Source organism: Borostomias antarcticus (genome assembly GCF_949987555.1).
Source record: "Borostomias antarcticus genome assembly, chromosome: 26".
NCBI classification, from domain to species: domain Eukaryota; kingdom Metazoa; phylum Chordata; class Actinopteri; order Stomiiformes; family Stomiidae; genus Borostomias; species Borostomias antarcticus.
Genome location: NC_140259.1, coordinates 9373780 through 9394351, shown reverse-complemented (window position 1 = coordinate 9394351; position 20572 = coordinate 9373780). Strand labels below are relative to the sequence as shown.

General features: G+C 47.0%; 2 protein-coding genes across 2 annotated transcripts in view; one reads left to right on the top strand and one right to left on the bottom strand.

The window, feature by feature from the left end:
- Positions 1–281: 281 nt before the first annotated feature.
- crlf1b (cytokine receptor-like factor 1b) lies at positions 282–17607 on the bottom strand (the record flags this gene model as incomplete). Its single annotated transcript, XM_084459130.1, has 8 exons — positions 282–305; positions 1601–1782; positions 4604–4772; positions 4864–5021; positions 8106–8275; positions 8884–9013; positions 13424–13702; positions 17595–17607. 8 exons carry the CDS (start codon positions 17605–17607, stop codon positions 282–284), a joined length of 1125 nt encoding a protein of 374 aa, XP_084315256.1.
- Positions 17608–19853: 2246 nt separating this feature from the next.
- The window catches only part of tmem59l (transmembrane protein 59-like), a gene marked incomplete at its 3' end in the record, with an annotated part of 4726 nt that continues 4007 nt past the window's right edge, over positions 19854–20572 (top strand). Inside the window, exon 1 of the mRNA XM_084459129.1 lies at positions 19854–20027. Coding sequence (XP_084315255.1) covers positions 19860–20027 — 168 coding nt within the window. The 5' untranslated portion in view covers positions 19854–19859. The remainder of the gene's footprint in view (positions 20028–20572) is intronic.

Genomic DNA, 20572 nt, shown 5'->3' with positions numbered 1-20572 from the left:
CCTCCTCTCCCTGTCATCTCTCCTCTACCTCTCCTCTCCCCCTCTCCTCTCTCTCCTCTCCCCCTCTCCTCTCTCTCCTCCTCTCCCTGTCATCTCTCCTCCTCTCCCTGTCCTCTCTCCTCCACCTCCCTCTCTTCTTGTCCACCAGTTGGTCCCACAGCGTCATGGTCATAGGTCACCACAAACTCACGATCCCGTCCCACTCACTGCACCAGTCCCACAGCTGTTGTTGTTTGTTGTTGTTGATGTTGATAATTAACTCTGGCGATGACTAGGATGTGCTATGAATTATCTCCTTGGAGAATCTGAAAGGAGAGAAGCAGATGTTAGTTGTTGTGATGATTGAGTCAACAAAGGCGTGTCGTAGCCATTCATTAGCCGCCATGACACTAATTGCGCCGGGTTCGAGGCTGGTCGGGGGCCGTCTCCTCCGCTTTAGGCTGATCAATAGGAGGCTGCCAGAGCCGATGAGGTCACACGTCACTCAGAGAGCCCGACCAATCAGGGGTCCGGGCCTCAGGAGCAGAACAAAGATACGGTTCAGGGGCCGAGCAGAGGATGTGGCTTTAAGAGTTCTGAGCTCTGCTCTCACGCGCACGCACACACACATGCACACACGCACACACATACACGCACACACACACACACACACACAACTGCCATTTGGCCTGAGTTACGCTGTGAAAGGCCCTCTTCTCATCACAGTCTAACCAGACACAACAGGAACACATTAGCCTGCTTGTTAATTGCATATATTCGCTCTCCAGGCTTTTGTTGTGGTCATCGGCCGAGCATCGGAAGTCTGCGCTATTAAAATACGCAATAAAAACGAGGAGACGCGGCTCGGGGAAGTACGCGCATATCGAGTTGATGGCGTTCCAGGGGCCAGTAAAAATGGAAACCACATACCTGATCATAAAACTGCCTTCGGAGTCAGAGCAGATACACAGCCAGGGTTCTGAGAACCGAGGCGGAACTTTCTAGAACATAGACCGTATCTCAAATGCAGGAACCGCCGGCCGCGGCGCAAAGACGTCTGTTTGAGGGTCGGAGTGTGCGCAGAGGTCAGGGTACTGGACACTAGGGCTGCACAATTAATCGTGAATTAATCGAAATCGCGATTATGACCTCCGTGATTAACTAATCGCAAAAGGCCGCAATTAATGTGATGAATAATGATCTAAGCGACAGGAAATCCAAGAAAAAGGCAGTTCACAGGACCGATCATGATTGTGGGAGGCGACTGGATGTGTTAAGAGGCTATGTTTGGATGGATGAGTGAGTGAGTGAGTGAGTGAGTGAGTGAGTGAGTGAGTGAGTGAGTGAGTGAGTGAGTGAGTGAGTGAGTGAGTGAATGGGTGAGTGAGTGAGTGAGTGAGTGAGTGTCTGAGTGAGTGAGTGAGTGAATGAGTGAGTAGTGAGTAGTGAGTAGTGAGTGAGTGAGTGAGTGGGTGAGTGAGTGAATGAGTGAGTAGTGAGTGAGTGAGTGAGTGAGTGAGTGAGTGAGTGAGTGAGTGAGTGGGTGAATGAGTGAGTAGTGAGTGAATAACTGTGTGTCGGATGCAGAGGATGGGAATAGTAGGCGGGTCTCCTTACCTACCTGGTTGCGCGTTTTATGCGACTTCTGAAGCCACACCCTCCACTGGTCGTAGAGTTTGATGGACATGCCGCTGCAGCCGTACGCGTGTTTACGGACCCAGCCGAAGAACTGCTTGAGCTCGCGGCGCAGGGTGGAGTTCTGCTCGCTGGACTTGGGTTCGCAGGAGCCACTCTGCAGACGCTCTGAGGGGGGGGGGGGGTGAGGACATGTGTGTGTCGGGATGGGGGTGGGGGGGGGGGGGAGCATTGTCAAGGTTAGTCAGGACTAAGTGCAGCTGTGCGGAGCCGTACTGTATGTACACATGGTAGCTAGCATGGGATCCTGAGAGCTGTGTGTGTGTGTGTGTGTGTGTGTGTGTGTGTGTGTGTGTGAGGGCATTAGGCAACCGAATGACCGCTGGCTATGGTCATAATATAGTCCATATTCTGTAGGCTACATGATGATTACAATCACATGAAATCTCTCACACACGCACGCACACTGTACTGGCAGCGTGTGCGTTTAGTTACAAATAGACATATTCCATTTGGTCATTACAGGGACCGATTCACAGAACGGATCGGTATTCGTCAGTGTAGCAGCCAACCCGCTGCTCCCTGCCACAACCAATCCCAGGTCCCGTTCCATTCAGCAGACCCAGATAACGACCCCCCCCATCGGGCCCTTCAGGAAGCCCCGAGTCAGCCATTATCTGCTGCTGCGTGCCTGTCGGACCTCCGGACCTGGATCCACTCAAGCCCCGCGGTCCCCTAGGGCGCTGACAGACGACCCGGCGGAGGGTAAACACGATCAACCTCCCAAAACGACAAGACTTAAACGACGACTTAAAAGTCGCAGAGAAACGGGACGTTTGAGATCGTCTGACTTCCGTAGTTTGATGTATTTCCGAGGCGAACGAGCTATGAGGGTGGGACATATGTTTAGAGGAATTTGATTGACAAGTGGACGGGTTTTAAGAACTTAAGACAGATTCGATAGAAGGATAGCGTTGATTGACGGGTGAATGTCGTGAGATTAATGGCCTAAAATCTAAGGTACCTGTTGTCGTCATTGCACGTGACCTACCGTTTTCCAGGAAGTAAGAAATGATATACTTTGATATAAGATTACAACAAAAGTAGAATTTTGTAATTTTTTTGGCATACATCGTTGAATAGGTGAACACTATGACCAATTATGTGAATTATGTGAACCAAAATGGGACAGAATGCTTTTTTCATTTCTGTGCGACTTTAAGAGTCGCATGTCACTCCGGCTCTTTCATCGTCCAATGAGAGATCTCTATCTAGCCCTTTGATGTTTGGGTCTCTGCGGCCACATGCGGTTTGAATCTCTCTCTCCCTCTCTCTCTCTCCCTCTCATTCTCTTGCTCTCTCTCTCACTCTCCCTCTCTCTCTCCCTCTCTCTCTCCCTCTCTTGCTCTCTCTCCCTCTCATTCTCTTGCTCTCTCTCTCACTCTCCCTCTCTCACTCTCTCTCTCTCTCCCTCTCTCACTTTCTCTCTCTCTCTCTCTCCCTCTCACTCTCTCGCTCTCACTCTCTCTCTCCCTCTCTCTCTCACTCTCTCCCTCTCTCTCTCTTGCTCTCTCTCTCACTCTCCCTCTTTCTCTCCCTCTCTCTCTCACTCTCTCTCTCCCTCTCTCTCCCTCTCACTCTCTCTCTCACTCTCTCTCCCTCTCTCTCTCACTCTCTCTCGCTCTCTCTTTCTCTCTCTCTCTTTCGTCCAGGCTACGCAGGTCTAATCTACTAAAAGGCCATCTTTGCAGTATTGTTTTAATAGCCAATGAAAGGTGGATTAGGGCGGGAGAGAGAAATGTCTCATGTCTGCAGCGCTATTATAAACCCTTTGATCTTGTGTGGAACCATGAGAGGTATTAAGGTCAAGAAAACATGACATTGTCCTTAATGACTCCTTCAGCCGGTCATACCCACAGGAACATGACATTCAGAAATGGATACAGCGAGTGCTGGGGAAAGTCCCGAACGCTCTGCCTTCTAGTGGAGGATGGGAGGCTAGGAGACTAGGAGGCTAGGAGACTAGGGGGCAAGGAGACTAGGGGGCAGGGAGACTAGGGGGCAGGGAGACTAGGGGGCAGGGAGACTAGGTGATACGAGACTAGGGGGTAGGAGACTAGGAGCTAGGAGACTAGGGGGCTAGGAGACTAGGTGATATGAGGCTAGGGGCTAGGAGCCTAGGGGGCTAGGAGACTAGGGGGCAAGGAGACTAGGGGGCAAGGAGACTAGGGGGCAGGGAGACTAGGTGATACGAGACTAGGGGCTAGGAGACTAGGAGCTAGGAGACTAGTGGGCAAGGAGAGTAGGGGGCAGGGAGACTAGGAGCTAGGAGACTAGGGGTCAAGGAGAGTAGGGGGCAAGGAGACTAGGGGGCAAGGAGACTAGGGGGCTAGGAGACTAGGGGCTAGGAGACTAGGTGATATGAGACTAGGGGCTAGGAGACTAGGAGCTAGGAGACTAGGGGGCAAGGAGACTAGGGGGCAGGGAGACTAGGTGATACGAGACTAGGGGCTAAGAGACTAGGAGCTAGGAGAATACGGGGCAAGGAGACTAGGGGGCAGGGAGACTAGGTTATACGAGACTAGGGGCTAGGAGACTAGGAGCTAGGAGACTAGGGGGCAAGGAGACTGGGGACAGGGAGACTAGGTGATAAGAGACTAGGGGCTAGGAGACTAGGGGGCTAGGAAATTAGGGGCTAGGAGACTAGGGGGCAACGAGACTAGGGGGCTAGGAGCCTAGGGGGCTAGGAGACTACGAGGCTAGGAGATGAGGTGCCTAGGGGGCTAGGAGACTACGAGGCTAGGAGATGAGGCGCCTAGGGGGCTAGGAGACTACGAGGCTAGGAGATGAGGTGTCTAGGGGGCTAGGAGATGAGGTGCCTAGGGGGCTAGGAGTGGAAGAGGTTTTCGGGGCTTGCTCACCGCTGTGTGGCGTGGAGGCGGCGGTGGGGGTTAGGGTTAGGGTCAGGGTTAGGGTTAGGGTTGCTCACCGCTGTGTGGCGTGGAGGCGGCGGTGGGATGACTCCAGTCGCTCCAGATCCCCGGCTTCCTGGATCCGTAGATGCCCACGGGGTTACAGCGCACCTGGACGAAGTACACGGTCCCCGGCCTCAGCCCGGCCAGACGACACGACGTCTGGTTCCCCACGTCGTCCACCACCTGGGGAGGGAGGGAGGGAGGGGTGGGTGTGTGGCCGTGCGTGTGTGTGTGTGTGTACTGTATGTGTGTGTGTACAGTAATGTGTGTGTACCTTCCAGTCCTGGCTGTCCTCCAGTCTGTAGCGTATCTGGTACTTGGCCTGGAACAGGAAGTCCTTGAGTGCGGGGGGGCTGCCCCAGCGCACGGTCAGCTGGTCATCCAGATCCCCCACCCTGCTGACCTGCACCTGACTGGGGGGGTCGGTGGTCACTGGGGGGGTCAAAACAACAACAGAGACACACAGAGAGAGAGAGACAGGACATGAGCCTTTTATTATGTTTTATTATAAGGAGCAGATGACAGGTAAGTCAACCACCTGGAGGAGGAGGATGAGAGGAGCAGGAGGAGGATGAGAGGAGGAGGAGGAGGATGAGAGGAGGAGGATGAGAGGAGCAGGAGGAGGATGAGAGGAGGAGGATGAGAGGAGCAGGAGGAGGATGAGAGGAGCAGGAGGAGGATGAGAGGGGCAGGAGGAGGATGAGAGGAGCAGGAGGAGGATGAGAGGAGCAGGAGGAGGATGAGAGGAGCAGGAGGAGGATGAGATCAGCAGGAGGAGGATGAGAGGAGCAGGAGGAGGGTGAGAGGAGGAGGATGAGAGGAGCAGGAGGAGGATGAGAGGAGCAGGAGGAGGATGAGAGGAGGATGAGAGGAGCAGGAGGAGGATGAGAGGAGCAGGAGGAGGATGAGAGGAGCAGGAGGAGGATGAGAGGAGCAGGAGGAGGATGAGAGGGGCAGGAGGAGGATGAGAGGAGGAGGAGGATGAGAGGAGCAGGAGGAGGATGAGAGGAGCAGGAGGAGGATGAGAGGAGCAGGAGGAGGATGAGAGGAGCAGGAGGAGGATGAGAGGAGCAGGAGGAGGATGAGAGGAGGAGGATGAGAGGAGCAGGAGGAGGATGAGAGGAGCAGGAGGGGGATGAGAGGAGCAGGAGGGGGATGAGAGGAGCAGGAGGAGGATGAGAGGAGCAGGAGGGGGATGAGAGGAGCAGGAGGGGGATGAGAGGAGCAGGAGGAGGATGAGAGGAGGATGAGAGGAGCAGGAGGAGGATGAGAGGAGCAGGATGGGAGGAGCAGTCAATCACTGGATCACTGGTCACTATTCTACTGTATACAACGGGTAGTTCCGGCCTCGCAATCTGATTGGTTGAGCTGTTGTATGTTCACGATATACCACGGGAAAAGCCTCTTTACCGTTCTCTGTGAAATATTACTGCGCCAATTATTACTGCCTGTAAAAACGTTAGTTCCAGTGCGTTAAGGTCTGTTAGTTGCATTACTGTTTCTCCTCAAGAAAAAAGGAAACATTCAATGTCAATTTTGAGTTGTTCTATCCGTCCTGTAGCCGACCGCTCTGGTTTATCATCACCACTTTTGCAACTCGCAGTTTTGTTTTGAATTCGTTCATGGCTAGCTAGTTTGGTCGGGGGTATTAGTTTTGGTTGCTAGGGCTCATTGTTCATCGCTTTGAAACTCCATAGCAACGTGATAGTTTTAGCAACTACCTTTCTTGGCGGAGTTCAGTAAAATGTATATTAAGATACTGGAATAGACGGTATTTATCCCATGAATGTTTCCTGATGATGTAACTGTTGTATAAAAGCGCTAAGTCACTGGAGGGTTGTGGTATGTGGCCTATATGCCGATGACCGCAGCACAACCCATGGTATATTGGCCATATATCACACTCTCTCATGAGTTACTGCTTCAATGATGCCCAGACAGACAGACAGACAGACAGACAGACAGTCAGACAGACAGACAGACAGACAGACAGACAGACAAACAGACAGTCAGACAGACAGTCAGACAGACAGACAGACAGACAGACAGACAGTCAGTCAGACAGACAGACAGACAGACAGACAGTCAGTCAGTCAGTCAGTCAGTCAGTCAGTCAGTCAGTCAGTCAAACAAACCACCCCCTCCCCTCCTCCTCTCTCTCCTTCCCTCCCTCCATCTGTTCTTCTTCCTCTCCTTTTCTCTCCTCCTCCTCTCCCTCACTTCTCCCCTTCCAGTCACTTGATTTATCCCTTCAACAAACATGTTTTCCAACTGCCATAAGCCCCTCAAAGACATCGAGCTCGACCGAGAGAGAGAGAGAGAGGGGAGAAACCCAAACGCTCTAGTAAAACTGTCATGGCCGTCCCCTGTGTGATGTTGTGCCCGTGTCTCTGCTGCCTGGTGTGAGTGAGTGTGTGCTGATGCTCTGGCCTCGACAGGCCTGCCCCAGGAACCAAACATTCCTCCTGTTATTGTTTCCACCGAGGAGAGGGGGAAGGAATTAGGAGGGATGCATCATGTGCCAGACATCACATCTACCGTCCCAGGAGAGAGGAGACAGGAGGGGACCCGGGAGGGGGAGGAGAGGTGAAGGGAGTCACGCTATATCGGGCGCAACACACATTACACCATTAGATCTGAAGTCTAATGTTTTTTGGGGGGGAAATACAAAATAATTTCGTATAAAATAAAAAGTCCCGGTTTTATATTCCCGTTCTGTAAATCCCGTCTCTAACACGATCACCTACGCTGCGGCAGAGAGAGCTTTAGCTGGGCGTCTGAAGTGGGGTGAGGATTTTACAACGACTCGCTAGATATTTGAGAGCCACAGCCAGAACTCATTACATAGTTATAGGCATGGATGGAGAACACATAAAGCCTCTCTCTCATGGCCGTATGTTAGCCATATGCAAGAGATGAGACTGTGAAAACACCAGAGAGAGAGAGGAGGGGAGAGGAGAGAGGGGAGGAGTGGAGAGAGGAGAGGAGAGGAGGGGAGAAAGGAGAGGAGAGAGGAGATGAGAGGAGGGGAGAGAGGAGAGGAGAGAGAGGATAGGCGATGAGACAGGAGAGGAAGGGAGAGAGGAGAGGAGAGAGGAGATGAGAGGAAGGGGAGAGAGGAGATGAGAGAGGAGAGGAGGGGAGAGAGGAGATGAGAGAGGAGAGGAGGGGAGAGAGGAGATGAGAGAGGAGAGGAGAGAGGAGATGAGAGGGGGGGGGAGAGGAGTTGAGAGATGAGAGGAGGGGAGAGAGGAGAGGAGAGGAGAGGAGAGGAGAGGAGAGGAGAGGAGAGGAGAGGAGAGGAGAGGAGAGGAGAGGAGAGGAGAGGAGAGAGGAGATGAGAGAGGAGAGGAGGGGAGAGAGTAGAGGAGGGGAGAGGAGTTGAGTGGAGAGGAGAGGAAAGGAGAAGAGAGGAAAGGAGAGAAGGTCGAGCGTTGAGGAGATGAGAAGAGGAGGAGCGGGGGAGAAAAAGACAGGAGGAGGAGAGGAGGAGAGGAGGAGAGCGGTCTAACTCACCCACGTCTAGGATGTCTAGGGTGATGACATCAGAGGCCGCTGAGCCCAGCTGATTGGACGCCTCCACCCAGATCTCGTAGGGGGTGAAGAGCGCCAGGTCTCGGGGGATGTAGCAGGTGTAGTGCTGGTCTGTGGTGTAGTCCTCACACTCCCTCTCCCTGCCATACCACCTACACACACACACACACACACACACACACACGCACACACACATATACACACACACACACACATATACACACACACACACACACACACACATACACGCACGCACACACACACACACACACACACACACATACACGCACGCACACACACATAAACACATGCACACACACACGCACACACACATACACACACACACACACACACACATATACACACACACACACACACACACATATACACACACACACATATACACACACACACACACGCACACACACATAAACACACACGCACACACACACGCACGCACACACACACACACACACACACACACATATATATACACACACACACACACACACACGCATATACACACACACACACACACACACACGCATACACGCACGCACACACACATAAACACACACACACACATACACGCACGCACGCACGCACGCACACACACACACACACACACATACACACACGCACACACACACACAAACACACTCAGTCACAGCTCACAGAAAAGTGTTTAACATTATGCTGACAGGCAGATGGTGTTGGTGATCACCTGTCTGGAGGTTGCAGGCCTGCAGGGGGCGCTCACCTCAATTTATACTTGAGGGTGTATTTGGTTCGGATGTAGTTCTCGCCCCGGCCACCGGGGGCCCACTTGCAGCTCAGGTCCTTGGTGTTCCGGGACCAGCAGGTCAGGTTGACCGGCTTCTCTGGAGGCACTGCGGAGGTCGGAGGAGACCAGGGCTGAGTTTCCCAGAGGCGTCGTAGCGCTACGATGAACGCCGTAGCTTACGATGAACGTAGCGCTACGATGCCTCTGGGAAACTCAGCCCAGACCTGGTTATATTCTACCCTGGGTCAGACTATTCTGGTGTGTTGTAGGGGATGCTAACGGATGCTAACGGAGTGGGCAGAAGAGGATGGGCGATGGTCAGTTGAACTGGGAGGGGTGAACTCTGACAAGGACTGACTGGTTCGGACCGTGGGAGAGCTTTTTAACAGCGCCTTCAGGATGGCTGGATAAACCCAGAAGCCATGTGAGGTGAAACATTACTGATCAAGCAGCTGCTGCCTCATTAGTGGAAGAGAGAGGGAGAGAGAGAGAGGGGGGGCAGAGAGAGAGAGGGAGAGCGACAGAGAGAGAGAGGGAGAGCGACAGAGAGAGAGGGAGAGCGACAGAGAGAGTGAGAGAGAGAGAGAGAGAGACGCCTACACTGTATCTGGAACATTGGACGACTCAAACCAAAGCACAAAACAAACTTAATTGCTATTGGATGACTCAAATCAAAGCACAAAACATTATGATATTTAGTTTTTGCGCAATTCTAGGTGAAATGGAAACGTGACTAGAGATGCACTTCCTCCTACACTGTAATAAATTCAATGAAATAAGGAGCATCTACTTTAAAAAGTTCAACTCTGTAATTCCAGACTTCAAAGAGATTAATGACCTCTCAAAACTAAAAAAAAAATACAGACAGAGTGAGAGAGAGAGAGAGAGAGAGAGAGAGACAGAGAGACAGATATATATATCATGTACTGTACATACAGTAAGTATTCACTCCCTTTGCTATGACACTCAAACTTGACTACTGTAATGGTGTGTTTACAGGTCTCTCTAAAAAAGAGATCAGACAGCTGCAGCTTCTGCACGAGTCCTCACTAAGACTAAGAAAGTGGATCGCATCACTCCAGTTCTGAGGTCTTTACACTGGCTTCCTGTCTGTCAAAGAACTGACTTTAAAATACCGCTGTTGGTTTATAAAGCACTGAATGGTTCATGGCCAACATACTGATCTGCTCTGATCTGAAAAACCGATCTGCTGCTACGTTATGAACCATCGCGACCTCTCAGGTCATCTGGCACAGGCCTGCTTCCGTTCCCCAGAGTTAAAACAAAACATGGAGAAGCAGCGTTCGGTTTTTACGCTCCACCTATCTGGAACAAACTTCCAGAAAAATGCACGTCTGCTGCAACTCTCAGTTCTTTGAAAATCTGTCTGATGAAACCAAGGTTGAACTATTTTGGCCTGAATGCCAAGCGTCACGTCTGGAGGAAACCAGTCAAAGCTCATCACCTGGCCACCATCCCTACGGTGAAGCATGGAGGTGGCAGCATCACGCTGTGGGGATGTTTTTCAGCAGGAGGAACTAGGCGACTAGCCCTGATAAAGGGAAAGATGAATGCAGCGACGTGCAGAGAGATCCTTGATGAAAACCTGCTCCAGAGCGCTCTGGAACTCAGACTGGGGTGAAGGTTGAACACCTTCTATGGCTGGCTATGACTGCTCTACGAAGCCTTATAAAAAGTAGAACCAGGGCTAGCGTCTCTCATTGGCTGCTACGACCTGTCACTCTCTCAATTATGACCCGTCGACACGCCCTCAGAACACCAGCATGGGTGGGGAAGTGGCACAGACTCTATTATGTAGTATACAGACTCTATTATGTAGTATACAGACTCTATTATGTAGTATATAGACTCTATTATGTAGTATACAGACTCTATTATGTAGTATAATATACAGACTCTATTATGTAGTATAGTATACAGACTCTATTATGTAGTATAGTATACAGACTCTATTATGTAGTATACAGACTCTATTATGTAGTATACAGACTCTATTATGTAGTATACAACTCTATTATGTAGTATACAGACTCTATTATGTAGTATACAGACTCTATTATGTAGTATACAGACTCTATTATGTAGTATACAGACTCTATTATGTAGTATACACACTCTATTATGTAGTATACAGACTCTATTATGTAGTATACAGACTCTATTATGTAGTATACAGACTCTATTATGTAGTATACAGACTCTATTATGTAGTATATAGACTCTATTATGTAGTATACAGACTCTATTATGTAGTATACAGACTCTATTATGTAGTATACAGACTCTATTATGTAGTATACAGACTCTATTATGTAGTATACAGACTCTATTATGAAGTATACAGACTCTATTATGTAGTATACAGACTCTATTATGTAGTCTACACACTCTATTATGTAGTCTACACACTCTATTATGTTGTATACAGACTCTATTATGTAGTATACAGACTCTATTATGTAGTATACAGACTATATTATGTAGTATACAGACTCTATTATGTAGTATACAGACTCTATTATGTAGTATACACTCTATTATGTAGTATACAGACTCTATTATGTAGTATACAGACTCTATTATGTAGTATACAGACTCTATTATGTAGTATACAGACTCTATTATGTAGTATACAGACTCTATTATATAGTATACAGACTCTATTATGTAGTATACAGACTATATTATGTAGTATACAGACTCTACTATGTAGTATACAGACTCTATTATGTAGTATACAGACTCTATTATGTAGTATACACTCTATTATGTAGTATACAGACTCTATTATGTAATATACAGACTCTTTTATGTAGTATACAGACTCTATTATGTAGTATACAGACTCTATTCTGTAGTATACAGACTCTATTCTGTAGTATACAGACTCTATTATGTAGTATACAGACTCTTTTATGTAGTATACAGACTCTATTATGTAGTATACAGACTCTATTATGTAGTATACAGACTCTATTATGTAGTATATAGACTCTATTATGTAGTATACAGACTCTATTATGTGGTATACAGACTCTATTATGTAGTATACAGACTCTATTATGTAGTATACAGACTCTATTATGTGGTATACAGACTCTATTATGTAGTATACAGACTCTATTATGTAGTATACAGACTCTACTATGTAGTATACAGACTCTATTATGTAGTATACAGACTCTATTATGTACAGACTCTATTATGTAGTAAACAGACTCTATTATGTAGTATTCAGACTCTATTATGTAGTATACAGACTCTATTATGTAGTATACAGACTCTATTATGTAGTATATAGACTCTATTATGTAGTATACAGACTCTATTATGTAGTATACAGACTCTATTATGTAGTATACAGACTCTATTATGTAGTATACAGACTCTATTATGTAGTATACAGACTCTATTATGAAGTATACAGACTCTATTATGTAGTATACAGACTCTATTATGTAGTCTACACACTCTATTATGTAGTCTACACACTCTATTATGTTGTATACAGACTCTATTATGTAGTATACAGACTCTATTATGTAGTATACAGACTATATTATGTAGTATACAGACTCTATTATGTAGTATACAGACTCTATTATGTAGTATACACTCTATTATGTAGTATACAGACTCTATTATGTAGTATACAGACTCTATTATGTAGTATACAGACTCTATTATGTAGTATACAGACTCTATTATGTAGTATACAGACTCTATTATATAGTATACAGACTCTATTATGTAGTATACAGACTATATTATGTAGTATACAGACTCTACTATGTAGTATACAGACTCTATTATGTAGTATACAGACTCTATTATGTAGTATACACTCTATTATGTAGTATACAGACTCTATTATGTAATATACAGACTCTTTTATGTAGTATACAGACTCTATTATGTAGTATACAGACTCTATTCTGTAGTATACAGACTCTATTCTGTAGTATACAGACTCTATTATGTAGTATACAGACTCTTTTATGTAGTATACAGACTCTATTATGTAGTATACAGACTCTATTATGTAGTATACAGACTCTATTATGTAGTATATAGACTCTATTATGTAGTATACAGACTCTATTATGTGGTATACAGACTCTATTATGTAGTATACAGACTCTATTATGTAGTATACAGACTCTATTATGTGGTATACAGACTCTATTATGTAGTATACAGACTCTATTATGTAGTATACAGACTCTACTATGTAGTATACAGACTCTATTATGTAGTATACAGACTCTATTATGTACAGACTCTATTATGTAGTAAACAGACTCTATTATGTAGTATTCAGACTCTATTATGTAGTATACAGACTCTATTATGTAGTATACAGACTCTATTATGTGGTATACAGACTCTATTATGTAGTATACACTCTATTATGTAGTATACGGACTCTATTATGTAGTATGTGGAGTGCGGCGATTCAACGTGATATCTGAGCGTGGAGAGACGTGCTACTCACTGCCCACGTAGAGACAGGAGCCGGCGAGGACGCGTCCGTCCCCGGCGTGGCAGACCAGGTTGTCCCCGGACTGCTGCTGGGACCCGTTGAGGCGGTGCAGGGTGAGGCTGAGGGCGTTGGGGCCCAGGACGCCGTAGGCGCTACCGGGGAGACGGCGCCCGTTGAGGGTCCAGTAGAGGGAGGCGGCCGGGAGCCCGGCGTCGGGGCCCAATGTGCATGTGGCTGTTAGACTGGAGCCCACGAGCAGGGCGGGGTCCTGGGGCAAGATGGCCGCCACCTCTGGAGCACACACACACACAAACACAGAAACACACACACACACACACACAGAGGACACTCACACACACAGAAACACACACACACACAGAAACACACACACACAGAAACACACACACACACACACACACACACACAGAAACACACACACACACACAGAAACACACACACACACAGAAACACACACACACACACACACAGAAACACACACACACACAGAAAGAAACACACACACACACACACAGAAACACACCCACACACAGAGGACACTCACACACATACATACAAAGGACACACACAGAGGACACACTCACAAACACACACACACACACACAGAGAACACACACATATGTAGACACACAAACACACACACAGAAACACACACACACACACACACACACACAGAGGACACTCACAGAGGACACACTCACAAACACACAAACCCACACACAGAGAACACACACATATGTAGACACACAAACACACACACAGGCGTAGACAAACACAAACATGCAGAAGTAAACACACACACACACGCACCCACACACATACACACATTTCACTTTCAACACACAGTACAGTCCAGACAGAAAGTCTGCACACACGTTCACCTTCTCCACGTTTTATAATGTTACAGACTTATTCTACTATAGATTTAGTTTATTGTTTTATTATGTTACAGACTTATTCTACTATAGATTTAGTTTATTGTTTTAATATGTTACAGACTTATTCTACTATAGATTTAGTTTATTGTTTTATTATGTTACAGACTTATTCTACTATAGATTGAGTTTATTGTTTTATCATGTTACAGACTTATTCTACTATAGATTTTGTTTATTGTTTTATTATGTTACAGACTTATTCTACAATAGATTTAGTTTATTGTTGTCTCAGATTTCTACATCAAATAGCTCTTAATGCCAAAGTGAAAACAGGTTACCAGGCTATTCTATTAGTTTCTATTATATGATGTTTTGCTATTCTATGTTATTATTATCATTATAATAATTATAATAATAATTGTTTATTATTATTATTATTATTATTATTATTATATGACTGTTATTCTAATCTCTTTTCTATATGCAGTAGGTCTCTATGCCTGCAGTCAACAGGCTAGTCCTAGGTCTCGTTCTGAATGTTATTTATTTATGTTATACCCAGATTATGGACAGCAATCCTTGTGCCCAGTGAGTTAAACTGTCTGGCGAGGGACTAAAATGCTTTAGGGGATCCAGATGTGGTTCCGGGCTTTTTAAACGGGTCTCTTTTGGGGTGAGTTACCTTGCGTAAAGCACAGTGTTGAAACTGTAGGCCTAGGCTATATTCAGAAACATATGAGAAAGGCCTCATAGGCCTACCTCATACAGACACACACAATCATATGATGTTGCTTTCTGTAACATTAAAAACAATCATGAATCATGCAAAGTTGAAGGGCACTGGATTAGATGCTCCATAGTTATTACAGCTGTTAGGCCTAGCTGTAAAATTGACCCACATGATTAGAGACCAATCTTTTTTGTCACTAGATTAATTGGCCAAATATTTCGTTTGTCCTCCTTTTATTTGTATTATCTAGGCCTATAGTTATTTGTTTTCTTTCATGATCTAGCTACACTGTGAGCAGTAGCCTAAAGTAGGCAATCCCTCATATTCTTCTAGCCTATTTGCTCATGTCTATTAGGCTAGGCATGAAGTGGGTGGATTTTTTGCCTAGTCTGTAACGTAATAAACATGGAGAAGGTTAAAGGAGTGTGCAGACCTTCCGGCTTGTAGGCTAGTAGGCTACTTGAAGTAGGCTAGTACACCACCCCCCCCTCATAGCTTCTTCAACAGAAAACTAAAAAACATCCCCATCCTAGTCTGTTTTTACGCGTGGACCAGCCAGGCAGCACCATGGAGACACAGAGCAAGGCGTGCAACACATATGACCCTGGAGTAAATTAACTGGATTTATGGTTCCAGGGATAGGATCCTTTAAAAGGTCACACAAGGTTGTTGGTCAAACCCCTGAATGTTTTACCATGCTACCGTCCCTTTCTACTCCCGCTTATGATTGATGCTGGGTAGGGAGCCGCCAGCCCAGATGAGCCAGGCCGTTTGAGAGTGTTACCGCTGGGCTTTCCACTGGGAGACGCAGGGTTAACGCGCGGAGGTTTATTAAGACCCTCTTGGCAGTGGGCGGTGGAGGATGTTGGTCAAGCTGTCTAACATCTGGGCCGACAGGCCGCTGTTCCCTCGGGCGGTGTGGCTCCACCAGACCGGACCAGAAGGCAGGAGGAGAGTGGAGCAGGACGCAATCAGGGTTGACTCACTGGAGAGCAGGTTTGTCTCACAGTCAAAAAATAAAAAATCATCCTGCCATGGATTAGGTAGGGCTAATTTATATAATTGTTTTGGACATTTATGAATGGTGTTTAACATTTATGAATCACTGCAAGTTAATATTATTTGCCGATAGTTCAAGTGGAGAGGGATATAGGCCTATATACGCTGTAACGTGTGGCTCCTCCACAAGACAGGACCTTATGGACACAAATGTTCATCATCACCCTTCTGAGGCTTAATTCCCTCTCTTTTTATGTCTTATTCTACAAGTAGCCTAGGCTACAATCTGACCATGTATAGTCTACCTGTGAGAACCCGGGTCCTGCATGTGTAAACGTGGTGTAAGTGCCTTATAAACTAGGTCACACACTGCGCGCACACGGTTCACTACAGGCTATCATAATCACCATGTATTAACGTGGTATATCAAAAGAGGAAATATGATCATAAAGTTTGTTGACTTAAGGAGCCCCTCCCCTTCGGCTGCACTCCGTCTCTGCAAAGACCCAGAACTGGACACGGACGGTAAACCTCGCTGTCTCGCTTCTCACTCACACCAAACTCTCCAGAGCTCCTACTGTAGGCCTACTGTACGGGCTACTTACGCGTCGACGAGGTTACGACACTTGGAATGAGCAGGAGACCCAGAAGGATGATCATGATTCAATATAGCCGTTGCGCGTATTTTTTTCTTGACTTTCTTTCTGTCTCCTTCTCTCTTGTCTCCCTTCCTCTTGTCCTTCAAACTATGGTCGGACTCCAGTCACACTTCTGGGGAGAAAACGCAGTAGGCTACGGGACTAGGATAACGGTAAGCTACGCGTAATAAACGCAAAGCTTGATGAAGCGTCTGATGAACCGAAGCGCCGTCACTGTGCGGTTCTCTGGGGTCGATGGTTCGAGCGCGGTGTGCGTCTGGAGGAGCTGACGGACTGGGTGGTGGAGTGGAGGTAACTCGGGGTTTTGCCTCCAGTGAGCTGCGGGTTTGCTGTCGTGCACGCCTCAAACAGCCAGAACTATTCAAGTTGATACTTTTCAAGCTCCTCCCAATATTGTCTTTCCTCACATTCATAACTTGTCAGCGTCCTCTCCTCTCTGGATAACTAATGATTGGAATATGCGTGTTATTATTGGCCTGCTCCAATGCCATTTAAATGGGCACTTTAACTTTAAAATGACTTTTTTTTCTCCTTTATTTAAAAAAAAAGTTCTATCAATAATCATTAAATTACAGAATACTTTGTGCGGCTGTAATAAGTGCTAGTAGGCCTGATGTTTTATTATTTTTTTTAATAACATACAGGTATGTTGCTCTGTGAACCGGCATTCAGTTCCTGTTCCGACTATTGCGTTCAGGTCTCACATCTACCAGACAAATCCCTCCATAACCTCCAGCTGGTTCATAATTCTGCTGCCTGCGTCATCACAAGAACCCCCTCCATCTGTCTCATAACACCTGTCCTGCAGAAACTGGCTCCCCATCAAATAACGCATCATCTACCAGATCCTCCTCCTCGCACTTAAGACCATCAACAACCTTGTGCCCTCAGTATCTCACCGAGCTCCTCCATACTAGACACCCACCCGTTCTCTCAGCTCCTCCACCTCCATTCAGCTCATCCTCCCGCCTGCTGACCTATGACCCCTACCATGGGGTCAAGAGCACTCAGCTCATCCTCCCGCCTGCTGACCTATGACCCCTACCATGGGGTCAAGAGCACTCAGCTCATCCTCCCGCCTGCTGACCTATGACCCCTACCATGGGGTCAAGAGCACTCGGCTCATCCTCCCGCCTGCTGACCTATGACCCCTACCATGGGGTCAAGAGCACTCAGCTCATCCTCCCGCCTGCTGACCTATGACCCCTACCATGGGGTCAAGAGCACTCGGCTCATCCTCCCGCCTGCTGACCTATGACCCCTACCATGGGGTCAAGAGCACTCAGCTCATCCTCCCGCCTGCTGACCTATGACCCCTACCATGGGGTCAAGAGCACTCAGCTCATGATTGTTTTTATTGCCTTGCTTTGTACGGTGACCTTGAGTGTTCAGAAAGGCGCCTATAAATAAAATGAATTATTATTATTATTATTATTATTATTATTATTATTATTATATATTTATAGGCCTACTCTCCAGGTGGGGTCCCTAAGAAGTGTGGATTATGATGATGATGATGATAATGATGATGAAGAGTGTGGATGATGAGGATGATGATGATTATGATGATGATATCCTATTTTAGGTTAGTTAGGACAATGTAGTGATATTGTTTAGTGTAGGGATTAGCTACTGTAGGTATGTATCTGTGGAGTGGTTTCGGGGAAGAGTTAGGTCACATGATGTATGAAGGGGCGTGTCTAGGAGCTCATCTAGAGATCATTGAGTCCAGCTGGAGAGGCCAGAGATGAGCTTGAGGACACGTTGTGGTGAGCGCTGAAGAAGCTTCTAGAAACCTCAGGACGCAGACGGCCGTCTACGGACCGTTCCCCACGCCCTTGTTGAATCATCGTCTGTTTTTAACCTGAACGGACCGAGCTGAGATCTGGGCCAGACGCCTGCAAGGAACCGCGCCTCAAGACGTATTCCTGCAGGGCCAGGCCAGGCCTCATAGCAACGGTGCTCCGGTGAGCGCTTCCAAACACGGCCCCCTGGTCAGGGTCAGCTGACCACACGGCAGGAGCCGGACCACGGTCCCCTGGTCAGGGTCAGCTGACCACACGGCAGGAGCCGGACCACGGTCCCCTAGCCAGGGTCAGCTGACCACATGGCAGGAGCCGGACCACCACGGTCCCCTGACCAGGGCTAGCTGACCACACGGCAGGAGCCAGGTAGGGTTCCACTTCTACAGTCTACTAGTCTACAGGGTAATAGTTAGCGAAGTATAATGTTACCACTCCACTAGGCCTTAGATAGAGTAGGTTGAGACATAGTGTAATGATGATGATGATGATGATGAAGACTGTGGATGATGATGATGATGAAGACTGTGGATGATGATGATGATGATGATGAAGAGTGTGAATGATAGTGATGATGGTGATGATGATGATGAAGAGTGTGAATGATAGTGATGATGATGATGATGATGAAGAGTGTGGATGATAGTGATGATGATGATGATGATGATGATGATGATGATGATGAGTGTGGATGGTGATGATGATGATGATGAAGAGTGTCAATGATAGTGATGATGGTGATGATGATGATGGTAAAGAGTGTGGATGATGATGGTGATGATGATGATGATGAGTGGATGATTCCAGTAGACTGGCTTCATTGTAGAATGATGATGTTTGGTTGTTCTGCTGGATGGAGGTTTGTATAGGATGCTTGTTCTGCCTGTAATTGGCTGCATTTCATGGCCAGATCTTCACTGGAAAATATATCTCAAAAGGACTTCGGCTACCTAGTGAAGTATAAATACAATTCCTAGTCATGAAGTTAGTCCATTATCTTATTAGGATATCTAAATTATTCCAGACTACATGAATACACCTAGCAGCTTTAAAAAACACAGTATTAAAAGGGCGTCTTACTCACATTAAATCACGTTTTATTAATGTCGTTGCATTGCTGCATTGCTGTGTGTGCGCGCGTGTGTGCGAGCGTGCGAGCGCGCGTGTGTGTGCGTGGGGGGGCGTGATGATACCGGGTGACGTCACCACGAACAGAACACAGCCCCCAGATCACCAAAGCAAGATAGAGAACCTGCTCCGAGGCACCATCCGGCGGAGTGGCCTACCGTACCTACCCACGGAACACCCCATCCAACAGTGCTTGTCGAGGCCGTCTGTGCTGATCAACGATCCGGGTTCAAGATGCTCCGGTGCGGCGGCAGGCTTTGCCGCTTCTCCGCGGTGGTCGCGTTGGTCCTGGCGGGTCTGGCTGCGGCTGCATCCTCCGATCTGTTCGACGATCAACTAGGAGACATTAATTACTGCAAAAAGCAATGCCAGGTCACCATCAAAAACAAAAGCCCTGCTAAAGTAAGTGGTTCATTTAGACTTTATAGCCATTATCTCTCTTGCCATTATCTGTTACATAACCTCACGATTATAGCCTAGCGGACACATCAGCCTGACCATATCCACAAATCGAATAGGATAGGCAATAAAGGATAATTGTTCTGTCGAATATCGAACAAGCAGACGTGAATACAAGGCTACCGTGTTATGGCGGCCCTGTCTGGACCGCATGTCTGGAGCGCATCATCCATCCGAGGCTGAAGAACTAATTGCTCTGGAATGGACATTATCCACACAATTAGGCCGAGAATAGGGCTGTCATGGCGCACTCTATTCCCGTCGGTTTAACAACCCACACACACGTAATAATTGACATCAATGCGTATTTAGCAGTAGGCCTACTGTAGCATAATATCTTGATTTTCGGATTAAATCAATCAGGGTTTATAGTTTCAGTACATGTAGCCTACTTGCCTGTATGTCACGATATCAGGCCACTATACAGTAGGATGGCATCCTATAATCAAGGTTACTTATTTCAAGATATGTAAATAAAGTATGTCATC